We start from the raw sequence: 14,913 nt of genomic DNA, 5'->3' as shown, positions 1-14,913 counted from the left end.
GACTTCATCTTGTGGCCATGGGGATCCACCGAAGGCCTTTTAGAGAGAGGAATAACATGAATTAAGAATAACATAAATAACATGTACTATGTTTTAGAAAGCTCACTCTGGGGCAGTATGGTGGGTAAGGAGTGAAAAGGCAGGGAATGAGGCTAGAAACACCACATCTTCCATGCTCTAGGCATTCAGTCGTAATTTTCACAATGTTTTTTTCTGTTGTTCCCCACCTGCTTGAGCAGTTCAAGGGTAGTTGTGATTACAGGAGATAAAAAGAAGCCTTCTTTCCTAGCTCTGACTAATGTAAAGCAGGGGCAATGCTGTCGTCAGCTTATACCGAAATAAGTAAGTAAGCAGCTTAACCCTCTGGAGTGGTCATCAGTTAGAAGAAACAGAACTGGGTGAGGTGAAGTAGCTTTACCTCAAAACTCTTTTGGAAACTGAAGAAAAGGAAACAGGTTAGCAATTAAACGCCAGATAATATAACTTTTACAATATCCTTGACACCCGGTTAAGACACAGTAGCTAAGGCAGTAGTAAAAACATTTCCCTTTCGCTGTCCTGTAGGGGTATGGCTACCACGACTCTGTACTGTTGACTCACTTGGAGAAATCCTAGAAGATATGCCTATTTGTAAACTTTCAGTGGCTGCCATTTTGGATGAAGGCAGCAGATTGGAATTAAAGCATACCTCAAGCTCCTTTAATTTTATATGAAATTTGGTACTAATCAGTCAATTCCTCAGAAAAATTTCATGGGACTGGGGCTTCCCTGGTGGAGCAGTGGTTGAGAGTCTGCCTGCCAATGCAGGGGACACGGGTTCGAGCCCTGGTCTGGGAAGATCCCACATGCCGCGGAGCGACTAGGTCCGTGAGCCACAACTACTGAGCCTGCGCGTCTGGAGCCTGTGCTCCGCAACAAGAGAGGCCGCGATAATGAGAGGCCCGCGCACCGCGATGAAGAGTGGCCCCCGCTTGCTGCAACTAGGGAAAGCCCTCGCACAGAAACGAAGACCAAACACAGCCAAAAATAAATAAATAAATTTTAAGAAAAGTTAAAAAAAAAAAAAAATTTCATGGGACTTTCAGATAAAAAAGAGAAGGCCAAAGAGTCATGGTGAAACAGAGTTCTGACTTGGCTTAACAATGGCTCCAAAGAAATAATGCACTTCAGGGGTGCCTTTGCCCCCCGTGGGAGGAGGGCAGAGGATGTCAGAGGAAAAAATGGAGGGCACACTCTCCTTCTATGAGATACTTGTGGCCCAAATTTAGGATCTGGCTCATGGGTGCTTCCTGGCCTTTGTGGTAACAACCCTGAGTGGATGAGCATTGGGGTCAGCAGCAGGACACAGCCCAGAGCAGGTGGGAAGTGTGTGGAAACAGAGAGGTTAGGCAATTTGCTCAAGGTCACACCACTTACACCAAGCATATCATTCCAGAGACCATGCTCTCAGCTATTACTTGGTTCTGCTAAATTTCTGGGAGAAGGGATGAAATTTGTCACTGCCAGTCAGAAGGGCCATCTGGGATCCAGGTTAAGACTTTCGCACACTCATCAAATCATGATTTGTGCAGATAGAATTTGCCATTTGTGTTTTGTTTTGCTTTGTTTTTTTGGCTGCACCATGAGGCTTACAGGTTCCTAGTTCCCCGACCAGGGATTGAACCCGGGCCCTCGGCAGTGAAAGTGTGGAGTCCTAACCACTGGACCACCAGGGAATTCCCTAGAATTTACCATTTGGACCTGACTTTGCCAGAGATGATCTCATAGCTCAACCCTGGGGTAAGGTTAAGGGGGGTTATTGCCTCCATGAAAACTGGATGGGCCAAGCCAAGTGGGCAAAGCAGGCACTGCCGTGTGAGAGCCATGTCTGCAAGTCCCACCTTGTGGAGCAGGTGCAGCAGGGCTTCCCGCAGGCAGCTGTGCCTCACATAGAAGTTGATGATGGCCAGGTTGGTGCTGTAGTTATGCAGGTAGAAGAGGCATTCTTGGTAGTAGGTGTTGTTCATGATCTTCCCTTCAGGAATCACCTCCAGAGAGAGGCTCTGGGTCCGAAGGGTAGCTTCCAGCTCTTTCAAGGTGGCCAAGTAATCATCATCTTGCTGCCAAGAGAGGACAGAGTGTGAGGGAACAGTGGAACTCAGGGAGTTCTCAGCAGCCGCTGGAAATACTGTTTTCAAAGAATATTTAACAATGTGGAAAAGTGCTCACTATTACATAGTTTTAAGGGTAGAAAACAGGCAGGATATAAAATTCTATATATTATAAACTGTATAACACCAATTAAATCAAAAACATAACAAAGAAAACTCACTAAAATCTAAATATTGCTTAAGTCTGGGTATGGGATTATATGTGATTTTCATTGTTTTAAAATTAGTTTTCTTTTTTTCTTGAAATTTGACTCTTTATGACTTATCTAACCATATATAATGGAAAGAACGAAATCCAAACCTGACAGCTCTGAGCCAGGGCTGCCACTGTCAGCTGAATGGAAGCTGATACTCTCCCCAGGCCGTTACTGCTCCTGGGCCTCCCCCTGGCCCTGGAGCCCACCCTCTGCCTGCTGTGCTCTTACCACGGATAGAAGTGGCCTCGCTGTGGACTCCAGGTACTCAACCACATCCTGTACCAGTCTTGAGCCATGACTCAGCTGATTGAGGTCGAGAGGGGGCTTCAGACAGCGACTAAACTTCTCCCGTGCAGCGGCGAGGTTCCCAGCTTTGAGGCAGGCCATGCCCCAAGCGTGCCATGCCCCGGTGGTATCAAGGCCAGTCTTTGTGGAGACCTGGAGGAAAAACTGCTCCTTTTAGGAAGAGGCACCCACAGCCATGCCTGAGGGTCCCAAAGACCGATTCTATCCCCTTGGTGTTGGTCCTAAAGACCAATTCTATCCCCTTGGTGTCGGTCCCAAAGACCGATTCTATCCCCTTGGTGTCAATCATTTCCCTCCCTACCACCCCACCTGCCATTACTCTCACGCTGGCAAACTGGACATGCCCTAGACACTCCCCATGGCCAAGGACAACTAGAGAAGGTAACTCGTTGGGGTAGATGTCAGCTTTGTCTGTGCCTCACCTCAACGCCCAGTTGGTAGTACTCAGCTTCCAAAAGCTGGTTCCTTAGCCTGGTTACTGCGGCTGGTTGCAAGATCTGATCCAGAGATGGCACGTGGCGATAGGCAGCAGCAACTAAAATATTCAGCACATCTACCTTGCTGATGTAGCTACAGGGAGGAAAAGGGCAAGGCAGTGAGGCTCCACAGGGTCATCCCAAGAACAGGTGCTCCTTAAAGGTTTTCTATTTCATTTCCAATGTGAAATGTGATAATGAGAACTGTGAGGTACATGGGAGAAAAGACTCTGGAGTCAGACTCTCGGAAACTCAACTCTATCACTTAGCGGCTCTATGACCTTGGGCAAGTTAGTTAACCTTTCTCAGCCTCAATTTACTCATCTGTAAAATGGACAGAATAACAGGGAGTTTTAAGGATAAAATGAAATAACCGAAGGAAAAGAGCTTAGGGTGGTGTCTAGAGCTTTGTAGGCACTCATCAAACGTTAGCTATCAATACATGGAGTACGGACGCTCCGGGACACTCAGGTCTCCTATTTTGAGGCAAGGCCTTTATACCGAACGCTGGGAGCTCGCAAGCTACCCGTTTCTTTTTGCTTCTCTGGAACCTTGCTTGCTTGGGAGAGCGTATATGGACTGTATCGGCAGCCAGCACTCCCGGTCAGTACAGAGGTCACATCACTACCATCCTCTGGAGGTGCTGCTGGGCAGGGGCCTCAGATTCGAGTGCCCTGGACTTGACATCCTTTCTCTGGGTTAAGGATGGACTCTTGTTACTAGGACTGCTGCCTTTGATCTTATTCCTGACACCTGGTGATTGCAAAAACCTTATAACAACGGAGCCCAGAGAGCTGTCTGGGATCATTCTGTTTAGCCCTGCCTGAGACAGGCCTACACTCAAGGTTCTTGAATCTTGTATCATAATTCTATCAAAACCCTCTGCGGATCCTGACTTGTCCACTGATTTCCCTGGAAAGGGATTTAGTACATCAGTGATTCTCAACCTAGTGGGGATGGGCAGGGGAGAGTATAGTGTGTAAAAGCAAATTCGGTATCATAATGTATTGGACGTGTGTAACAGGTGGTGTGAGTTTTGTTTTTAAACATTTATTTATTTGTCTACAGAAGAAGGTATGAGTTAAAAACAGTGGAAAAATACTCTGCAAACCAGGAGTTCTAAACACACATGAGAGATGAATCTACTATCATCAGCAACTGGGCACAAGTGCAGCGATTCCCTGGGGTGAGTGTACCGATTCCAGGGCTGGGGAGAAAGAATGTGTAATTTGAAACCACTGCTATTAAGCGTCAGAGAAGCCCATGGCACCTGGGGATGGGTGAGAATCCTACCGAAGCAAGGACTTCCTTAATTTCTGCTCCCTTAGCCCAAAGTGGATATTTCCTCCATCTATATTAGATTTTGAAGGAAGTATAGGACTTGCTGTTAGATTTGTTCTCCAGCCCCCATCTAAGTATCCTTTTCTGTTAATAAGATTTTATCTCATTTACATTTCTGATAGTTGAGAAATATTTAGATATATCTTTATTTTTGCCTTAAATTCTACCTTTTGCTATATAAAATGGTTTCTGTTCTTTCCTTCCCTTCTCCTCCATTTCTGATAAATTTGTAGAGTTTTGGTTCTTTTCATGGTTATTTAAAAAAATTGTATTTAACATATTATACAGCTCATATTTCATTTGTCAACTTGAAAAATGATGTAGAATCTTTTGCCTCTTGATATGAGTGAAATTAACTCCTTTATATTTCCTTCCACTTTCTGTCCTACCTCCTTCTGCCTTTCTCAACCTTCTGGTTTTTGCTAATAAGAATAATAAAACTAACATTTTTGGAGTACACAGGCTCAGTTCTTAGCCCTTTATATGGATACAGTACTCTCACTTTACAGCCATATGAAATAAGTATTATTATCACCCCCATTTTCTAGAGGAGGAAACTGAGGCCCAGAGTGGTTAACAGACTCTAAGATTACAGAGCTAGGAAGCGGTGGAGCTGAGAGCCACTGTGCTCTCTGTTATCTGGTGAGTTTGCAGGCCAGTACTCTGGGCAAGTGCCTGAAGCACTGACACGTCAAAGAAAATTATGCTCTTCGCTCTCAAATCTGGCTAGGACTGAGAGCTGGGAATGCACAACGTGAGTCACACATCTGGGTGGATAAGCCGGGAATTGGGAGTTTTCACTGTCAGGTTAATGAATGGAGGCAGAGCAGGTTGTGTAGGGAGCTGGGGCCTAATCCTCGCTTTTCCATAGAAACTTCTACTTTATGACTCACATTCCTCCCTGGGACATAGGGATAGACCAGTCCGCAGTGTGCTTGATAGATCTGTTACCCAGAACTCCCTGAGGCCACAGTCCGAATTTGGTCAAGACTAGGGTAGAGGACACATCTCCTTTAAAAGCCAGAAAGTTCCACAGAGACTAAAGGTGCTCTCCAAAATTGATTTTCATTACAAATTAACCAGTCTTTCTTTCCAACTGGAAAAGAAAGACTCTATAGCTAGAGAACCTGCCTTGAGGATCCACTCAGGGAAAGAGAAGAACACAGGCTGTCAACGTAGGGAGAGGAAAGACTGCTTGTGATCTGGTAACAGCATTTCATCAACGTCAAAGGGAGATGCAAAACAGTTCAGCATGTCTTGTCAGAGGATTGGGAGGTGAAAACCCACAGTAGGGTGAGAAAAAGAAGCTGGATAGACATGACCACCATGTAAAAGAAGAGAGACTCATTTCCACTTACCTGTCACAAAGAGCCAGGTCCTGGCTCCGGCCCGCCTTGACGAACATCATCTTGGCGCTGAACAGCAGCTGCTTCATGATGTCTGTGAGCAGCCCTGCATCCACCTCCGGGTTGGTGAGCCCCTGGGACAGCCTGCAGCAGTGCTCAATCAGCTGGTGGCCGCAGGCAACGCTGTCCTGGTGCAGATTCAGGATGGCGATACACAAGGAGGCACTGGGGGCCTGGCCCAGGTGGAAGAGGAGAGAAGCACACTGTGAGTTCCTGGAACAAAGCAAGTCTTCAAATGTAGCTGGGAGGGAGGAATTATTCTTCCCGTTTCACAAAGCTTGAAAAATCCTGAGGGAAGGAGGCAAAAATCCCACAGCAAAGCAGAAGTAGAGCTAAACATACTTCAGAAGTTCTAAGTAGCACTGGCAAAGTTCTGGCTGCTAGGTTTTTGTCTCCTTACAGGGAGGAAGGCAGCTGTGTCCACGTGTTACCTACTTCTTGGGAATGTCTGTAGGTGCCCTTCTTTTTTAGTCTACTGTCCCACTAGCGCAGGTGCTCCTTAATGCTGGCTTGGATGATAGTCATCTTGCTTGTCTGGCTACCTGGAGAAGTCTTTGTTTCAAGCCACTAGAAACAGTGCTGCTAAATTAATATTCCTAAAGCACACTCTGAAACCTTCCATGGCCCTGATGCCTACCAAGTACATATATCTTACTGCAGAGTGCAAGGCCCTACACATAAATAGCCTATTTCAACCCTACCTTTCCTGCCTCTCTATTAACACCCTATGTTCTCTCCAAATTAAACCACTTCTAATTCCCCAATCATTTTTGATACTGTGCCTTCGCTTGGATGTCTGAGTTTGGAACTCTTTGTCCTTCTCCTATCCTCACTCCACTCAGGACACCCCAACTTCTGCTTGTCAAACTCCTACTGCACTTCCAAGGCTCCTCTTAAATGCTACCTCTTCCACGAAGCCTTTCCTGATTTCCTCTTGTGTATTTCTCAAGCTGTTCCTCATTTTCTGCTTTAACTGGTTTACTTGTCTTAGCTCCCATGATATTACACTGTAAGCAAGTGAAGGCCTGCTTGTGTTTGCCCAACTCTGCGTTTCCTGCCATGCTACTACACATCATAAGGAAACTCAAATGACCGTCACATTTTATTGCTATTACCTGCTCATAGTAAAATTCACTCCGCACCAGCTCATTTTCCTCCTCATTCAGATCCAAAATCCATTCCACCTCAGCTGCTTTGGGGACTCTCACCACAGCTGAGTATGGAGGGCTTTCGCTCTTGGGGCTGTCTGGTGCTGAGAAGACAAATGTCGTTCATGTGTCATTCACTGGCCGGCAGTCCAGTCTAGCCCAGCCCAGGGAGCCACGAGCTGCAGGCAGATCCCTGCCTGATATCTTAGGGCCCTTCCTCTCCTTTTGGTCCCTTTTATTTCCTTTAGGAGACCACCTTGGGTACCTCAAACTTTCTTCTCCAGGCACAGACCTGGAATGAGTGTTACAATGTTTGTCACACAAACTTGTTGCTTCACACGAGAAACTATGAATGGTGCATGCTTCCCAAATGGAGGGATGAGCCACTGGCTATTCTAAAAACTAACCTGCCCAAACTATTAATAGTGATTACCGAGGGGAAGGAGGGAGCATTGGAAGGCAGGATGGTGGTGAAGGGAAACCTAGGGGGGGGAAGAAAGAGAAATAAGCTACTAAAAGTTAAGGACCAAATTCTTTGGCTGCTGGCCTTCTCGATGCTGGAAGCTAATGGGCCAGTATGATAGGTTAATATGATGACAAACCTTAAGGGAAATAGCCTGACAGAAATGCCAAGAATTTTCTTTGGTCAACCTGTTGGACCGAGTTGCCACTGAGGGTGTCAGTTACAGCAGATATGCTGAAGGAAGAGCCAACTTGAGCATAGAGACAAAAAGTCACAGGGAGGGAATTCCCTGGTGGTCCAGTGGTTAGGACTCCACGCTTTCACTGCCGAGGGCGTGGGTTCAGTCTCTGTTTGGGGAACTAAAGATCCCACAAGCTGGGTGGTGCGGCAAAAAAAAAAAAAAAAAAAAAAAAAAAAAGTCACAGGGAATGTGATTCAGCCTTACCTCCTGGTTGTCCTGGATTCTCCTCTGGCGCACTGGAAACAGAGAAAGAAAAAGTGAAATGCCTGAATCCCGCCTCGTGCTCTTTGTTTTGAGCTTAGTGTATAGCACTGACCTTTACTGTTACTCGAGTGAGATTATCAGGGAATCATCCAAAACTCTTTTCTCTCCCTCACCTGTCACAGCCAACCACTTACCACTTCTTGCCCGTTCCATTTAAAATACTTGTTTAAATGTCCCCATCTCTCTCCTCATCCCTGCCTCAGAGAGGGCCCTCATCATTTAATGCTAGAGCCTTTGCAATAGCTTCCCAATTGGTCTCCTTGAGTCTACCAAGCTATTCTCTACTTTGTAGCTACAGCAAGCTTTCAAAAATGCAAATCTGGTCATGCTTCTGCTTAAAATTCTTTGATAGCTCCTCAGGGTAAAATATTCCACATTTGCAGTTTAGCAGACAAAGCTCCTTATGGCTTGGCTGCCTCTTGAGACCATCTCCTACCACCCATGACCTCTGCTCAACCCGTAAAAGTCCTCCCCACACTGCTACGGGCTCTGATCAAGTTCAGTTGGTGCCACCAACCACTAAATTCCAATGTCACAAGCCACAGCCCAAGTCTATCACCTGCACGAGGAGCCTTCTGGTCAACCCCAGCCCATGCTGTCAAAGAGCAAGCTCCAAGCCTTTGTGCCATTCCCTAGGTCCTCCCAGCTCAGCTGCCAGCCTCTGAGTCCAGAACCTTAGCCCATCACTTACCTATTTACACTTCCTCAAAGGACTCACATTTTCTCCTGCCCCTACCTTTGCAGTTGTTACTCCCACTTTTGGGCATGCTCTGTTTCGGCTTCTTTTCCTACCAACTTCTCATCCTCTAAGTCTCAGACCAAGTGCCACACCTCTAGAAAACCCTCCTGATCACTGGGCTAAGCTGGGTGTGTCTCCGCACTGCACTTACCCAAGGGCTCTGTGGTCTGTGTTTTGGCTGTCTCCCCACTAAAATGGGGGCTCCTCGAGGGCAAAGTGATTATTGCTCAGTGATTGCTGAATGAAAGAATCCTCACTGATACCAACTGCTCATTTCAAATCTCAGCAGTATGAAAAATGGGTAATTTCCCTGTCCCCCACCCAGAGGGAGGCAGTGGTACGCCAGGGTCACAGAAACTGTGGTATGAACGCGGCATGTCTTCCTTCCTATCAGGTCAGTAATCACCATGGTAAATAATGTTAAAAAAATGTTCATAGTAAAAGAAACACGAAAATGCTGTTGAGCTATTGGGCAGAATGTAAAATCCCTTTAAGTCTGTTAGTAAAACATGAAGAAGTCAAAGTAATTTTCCTCTTGGATGGCTGCTTTGGCTCATATTCCCACACGCTCTAGGAGTCTTAGTTTCACCCTCCTCTGCTGCTAGAAGTAGTGGAAAAGATTGAGCAATACTGGGCTGGCAAACACAGTCTTGACCTGTCTTGCCAGAGGCATGAGCAGTTTCTGAGGCTTGTTCTCAGCTGAACTGTGCACAGGAAAGTGTGTGGACTCTTCTAGTTGTGGATAACAAGCCAGAATGATGAGCTTAGTGAGAGCTGATGCAAGTGAGGCCCCAACATTCAGTAGCTGAACGTGTCTTTTGGAGTCCAGCTGAGACCAACTGAAGCAAGAGTGGCTGGAAAAGAGGTGAGGTTGTTGGAAAACTAAGATCCATGGCCTCAGTTAGGGGACAGGCCCATGGCCTCAGTTAGGGGACAGGCCAATGGCCTCAGTTAGGGGACAGGCCGAAGAACTAAGTGTCCTGATCCCAGAGAGAACATCATGTAAGAGCTCTGATCTCTGCTTCTATTCACCCCTACTTCCTCTCTTAGAAGTCTCTCTGACCAGGGTCAAACATTACACTGTAGAGTTAATGGCATTTCAGTGTGAATGTGAAATGAAAACTTTTTGTAATTGCTCAGATTTGAGACGCTTTCCATAATGAGACTCCTAGGAGTGTCAGAACCTGGGGGAGGGTGCAGTGGTCAATAGCAGCAGCGGCCCCGCTGCAGGACACTCACTCTTTGTTGAAGTAACTATAGCACTGGTCACACACGCGAGTAGGGTTCTCTCGGCAGCCTTCCACCACCGTTTTCTTAGTGGAGCAGGAACTGCACACTAGCCGACCACAGCGGCGACAGTGATGACGCCTGTTAAACTGAGGAGTGTCATCAGGAAGAGAAGGAGGAAGAGAAGGTGAGACTGCAGGACCTGTGAGCAGCCGTCAATACATTTATCCTTGGAATTAGCCACCTGTGACTTACTAACAATACCATGTGCTTGGGCCTCTATTGAGAAAGAACACACTAGTCCTTGCCTTCAAGAAGCTGACATTTAAAGATCTCTCTCATCTGATGGACAAAGATGTCCAAGTCATGGACAGTTTTTCAACAGCTCCTGACAAGTCTTGCCTGTTTGTGGAGGAAACATGTGAAGACACCGCAAAAAGCAGTGGGGAAGAAGTGACTTTCTCAGCCAGTGAGGATCACATGTCTACATGGTATTGATGATGATGAAAAAGTGTCCTTTTTTCAAGATGCTTTTACAAATACTGCCTTATTTCATCATAAGAGGTTGATAGATATATTACACCGCTTTTATACACGAGGAGGAAACAGACACAGAGAAATTACATCATCATCCTTTTCATCGGCGGAGCTGTTGTGCCAGTCAGGTACTGTGTTCAGTGTGGTAACATTTGTTACTGTAGTCAGTGTTTATAGCTCCATGAGCCAAATAACCTATCATCCCTAGTTTACAAGTGAGCATCTGAGACTGAGAAAGTTAATAGTCACATTGCTAGTAAGAGGCAGTGCTGGTATTAGAACTGAGGTCATCTGGCGCCAGCACATAAAACCATTACCAGGTCACCCGTCTTTTTGCGAAAGACACAGGAGCTAGAAACGAGATGCCCCGGCATTTGGTGACTTCTCCCGTGCAATACCACTCTGGCTCTTTTTATTTATTTCATGAGAATGGCAGAGATTTTAGAATTTAAGGCTCCTTGAGGGTGTCTACCATCTGTCTAAATTCAGAAAATATATTCTGGTCAGGTCAAAGATAAACCCAGAGCCTTAGATCTGGTAGTTAGTTCTTCTGAACATACTCATGCCCTCTTGGGGACAGGAGGTGACTATAAACTCAGGCTCAGGAAGTAGAGATTTCCTTTAACTTCTCCTGCAGGTAAAGCCAGAGATGGATGCTGCTTACCATGGTGAAGCGCTCCCTGCAGCAGACCATGCAGGTGCTCTCACTCTCATCCGGTACCCACTGGTGCCTGGCAGGGGGCGTTGCTGGGGGCACAAACTCCAGTGGCGGCTGACTCTGTGGGAAGCTCCTCTCTCTCGGACTGGGGGAATGCACAATGGAGACACCTGGGAGTCAAAGCCAGAAGTCAGAGTAAAAGGTGATCAGTAGTCCAGCTAATAAACAAAGAAGGGATGAGAGAGTTAGAACTGTACCACTTTACAAACCCCTACTGATATCATAGATCCAGTTATTGATCATTGATGGCTGACTGCAAAAAGAGCATTGTGTGTCTCCTGATGGAAGGCACACGACCACCTATAAAATATACTAACCAAAAAATATTAAGCCTGAATCAAATCAAGCTTCCAGATCTATCTACCAGTGTACTGGAAAACACAGGGGACGGAGACCCAGATTGCCATGGGGTGATAATCAGCAAAATGCACCGTGTGGGACGCTCTAAAGGACAAATGACCCAGTTTCCTCCACAAATAAAAAGAGGTAGGGGAACCTATTGATTAAAACAGATTTAAGAGAGAGTTTAGCCAAATGCCATGTGTGGACATTATTTACATCTTGATTCTAGAAAGACCAATTCTAAAAAAAATCTTCATGAGACAACTGTGGAAATCTGAATAGTGACTGGATAGTTGATAATAATAAGGAATCATTAATTTGGTTTTAGGTATGAGAATGATGTTATGGTTTTGTTTTATAAACGTCCTTACCTTTTAGAGATATACACTGTTTTATTTATAAACAAAATGGTATGATATCTAGGATTTGTTTCAAAATAATCCAGTAGAGGGACAGGGGTAAAGATGAAACAAGAATGGTCATACTGAGATGATAAACATTGCAGCTGGGTAATAGGTATGTGACGCTTCATTACACTGGTCTCTCTACTTTCGTGTACTGGAAATTTTCTGTAGTAAAAAGTTAAAAAAATTAAGTAAACCAAAGCTGCTCAGGCTGACTTATGCAGATCTGTGAAGCTGCTCATATCCCTGTATGTCTGAGCCCTTCTGTCAGGTCTGCTGATTATTGTGAAGCATGGCTAATTCTCAAAGCATGGCCACGAAATGCCACGGTCTTTGTTTTATGATATCTAAGGAGATTTCTTGTCAACTAGCAGAATGATGTTGGCAGGTCACAGAAAAAGAGAACTGGAAAAACACAGTGACTCTTCGCAGCACCCAGAAGAAGAGGGGCTGTCGACCTGTCCCCAGAAGCCTGCTCTCCTAACTGTTGGCAAAACAAACACTTGCTGAGCTGCTTCTGAGTGTAGGCCATTGGGCAAAAGTCAGGAGACTGTGGGAGAAGAGGGGTGGTGAAAAGGGGTGACCAAGACATGGCAGAGGCCTTCAAGGACCTTGCACCCTGTGTGGGTGACAGACATAAATAACTACCTGCAGGACAGGGTCAGAATGAACATGAGGACTAAATAAGTCGATCCTCCTTATTAGTACATTCCGTATTTGTGAAGTTGCCTACTCGCTAAAATTTGTTTGTAACCTCAAAATCAATATTTGCATTGCTTTTGCAGACATGCACAGAGTGGTGAATAATTTGAGTTGCCTGGTATACAGCTTCTCATCTGGGGTTGAACAAGGTAATGTTTTGTTTTCTTATCTCAGCTCTCATACAGAGATGACCAGAGGATGCAGATGGTAGGGACAGTGCAGCAGGGTAGTGTAAGAAGCTCCACTCTGGGGCTATTTGGACAGGGTTTGAATCCCAAAGGCTCATTAGGCACTCATTAATGGGGTGGCTTCAGGCAAGTCACTTTAACACCCTGAACCTCTTTTTCTCTTTCATAAAATAAAGAAAATAGAATCTACTGGGATGAATTGCTTTCAATTTGAGATTATAATGTATGTGAAATGTGTGTGTGTGTGTGTTTGTGTGTATATGCATGTCCACACGTGTATACACACATGCGCATGCGTGTGTTTTCCCTAGCAGCAATGGTTTGGTATTTGCTAATTCAGTGTTTGTGGAGCCTTCACAGATATACTACTGCAAATAATAAGAATCGATTGTATGTTGAATTTTCTGGGATACAAAAAGCTGGAATGAATCAAGAAAAACAATTAATAAGAATGTTGTGACTGGAAATGAAAAAAGAAGCAAAAGAATCAGAAAATCAGAGTAAGGCAAGATTAAACTGAAAAATGGGTAACTCTCAGAACCTGTCCTTACCAGGAGCAGCAACAGAAGAGAACTCCGCTGATGGTGACCTAGACAAGGTCTCGAGGTCTGAAGCCGGACTGACAATTTCCTGGAGGTGAATCACAGAATCTGTAGGGAGGGAAAATGTTGACAGATTGTTCTATCATAAACATCCTTACTTGCTGTGCTAGGCATTTAGTTCAAAGCCCTGTTGGTTTTGCTGACTGTCATACCATGACTCTACTAGGTATGCAAAGAATGGCAGAGGTACTTCTAAGACGACAGCAAGCATGCTTCTTAAATGCCTCAATAAACAAACTATGTTAGGCACGTGAGATAAATGAAGTAGACACTAGGATTTTACAAAATAAATCTAAAGATGCCCTGGGGAAGTAGAAGACATTTAAGTGGTGGTCCTGGAGGGTAGGGAGTAAGAAAAAAAAAGCTGGCTGGGAACATTAGCCCCCATTTATTTCATTTTCTTCATTCTAGAAGAGGCTGAGTCAGTTCACACACTAGTGACATCTGATGTGATCCTGGGAATAGCGCATACCCTCAATACAAAATGATGGCACTTAGGAGCCCAGTGCACCAAGGCCAGACAGAAATCACCCCCAGCATGTTTTTGTTATTTATTTTTGGCTGCGTTGGGTCTTCGTTGCTGCACGCAGGCTTTCTCTAGTTGCGGCGAGTGGGGGCTACTCTTCGTTGCGGTGTGCAGGCTTCTCATTGCGGTGGCTTCTCTTGTTGTGGAGCACGGGCTCTAGGTGTGTGGGCTTCAGTAGTTGTGGCACGCGGGCTCAGTAGTTGTGGCTCACGGGCTCTAGAATGCAGGCTCAGTAGTTGTGGTGCACGGGCTTAGTTGCTCTGCAGCATGTGGGATCTTCCCAGACCAGGGATTAAACCCGTATCTCCTGCATTGGCACGCGGATTCTTAACCACTGTGCCACCAGAGAAGTACCCCCCAGCATGTTTTGTTCCCCGAACCTTTATATTATTATGCACGTGGTGGTTATCTACCATCCTTTCATTCTGGTTATCCTGCCACTTCCTCCAAGACTGAGATCTCTCCTATATAAAAGAGCTATCTCTCCTGAAGTGTATCCTTTCACTCTCAATCAACTCAAAATTATAAAAGAGGAAAAATGAAAACTAAGGATGTAGCATGGTATCTCCTTCTCCATGTAGAACCCCCATCGAGGATGCTGGCAGTTACCTGAGCGTTTCTCCCGCAGAGGGTACAGAAAGTCCAGGGCTTTTCCTGCGTATCTGGAAAGCAGCGAGTCCACCTCGTCCATGGTGAAGCCAATCTCCCGGCCGGCCAGCAGCTGGTGCAGAGTCTGCACGGCCATGGTGGCCCAATCCACTTTCATGTTCATGAGCAGCTGCTCCAGCATGAGCAGGGGGTTAGAGGACAAGTGGGAGTAGCTGGCCCGGTGCTGCTCGGGCAGGGTTAGCAGGACCTGGGTGTGGGGCAGAGCCACAGAGTGAAGAAAACAGGACACGAATTTCAGAAGAAAGCCAAGATTCTTACTGGGAAGGG

The 14,913-nt window shown here is 45.7% G+C and overlaps 1 protein-coding gene across 6 annotated transcripts in view; it reads right to left on the bottom strand.

Moving 5' to 3' along the window:
* The window catches only part of ZFYVE26 (zinc finger FYVE-type containing 26), a 62,807-nt gene that overhangs the window by 12,369 nt on the left and 35,525 nt on the right, over positions 1-14,913 (bottom strand). For all 6 annotated transcript variants that reach the window (XM_082384378.1, XM_082384375.1, XM_082384376.1 and 3 more), the window contains 10 exons: positions 14,587-14,833; positions 13,401-13,499; positions 11,160-11,323; positions 9,971-10,107; positions 7,933-7,964; positions 6,992-7,128; positions 5,829-6,049; positions 3,076-3,223; positions 2,576-2,785; positions 1,881-2,099 (listed from right to left, as the gene is read on the bottom strand). In XM_082384378.1, coding sequence (XP_082240504.1) covers positions 1,881-2,099; positions 2,576-2,785; positions 3,076-3,223; positions 5,829-6,049; positions 6,992-7,128; positions 7,933-7,964; positions 9,971-10,107; positions 11,160-11,323; positions 13,401-13,499; positions 14,587-14,833 — 1,614 coding nt within the window. The remainder of the gene's footprint in view (positions 1-1,880; positions 2,100-2,575; positions 2,786-3,075; positions 3,224-5,828; positions 6,050-6,991; positions 7,129-7,932; positions 7,965-9,970; positions 10,108-11,159; positions 11,324-13,400; positions 13,500-14,586; positions 14,834-14,913) is intronic.

The sequence above is a fragment of the Balaenoptera borealis genome, assembly GCF_965194805.1.
Source record: "Balaenoptera borealis genome assembly, chromosome: 3".
Classification (NCBI taxonomy): domain Eukaryota; kingdom Metazoa; phylum Chordata; class Mammalia; order Artiodactyla; family Balaenopteridae; genus Balaenoptera; species Balaenoptera borealis.
This window is presented reverse-complemented; position numbering and strand designations above follow the sequence as displayed.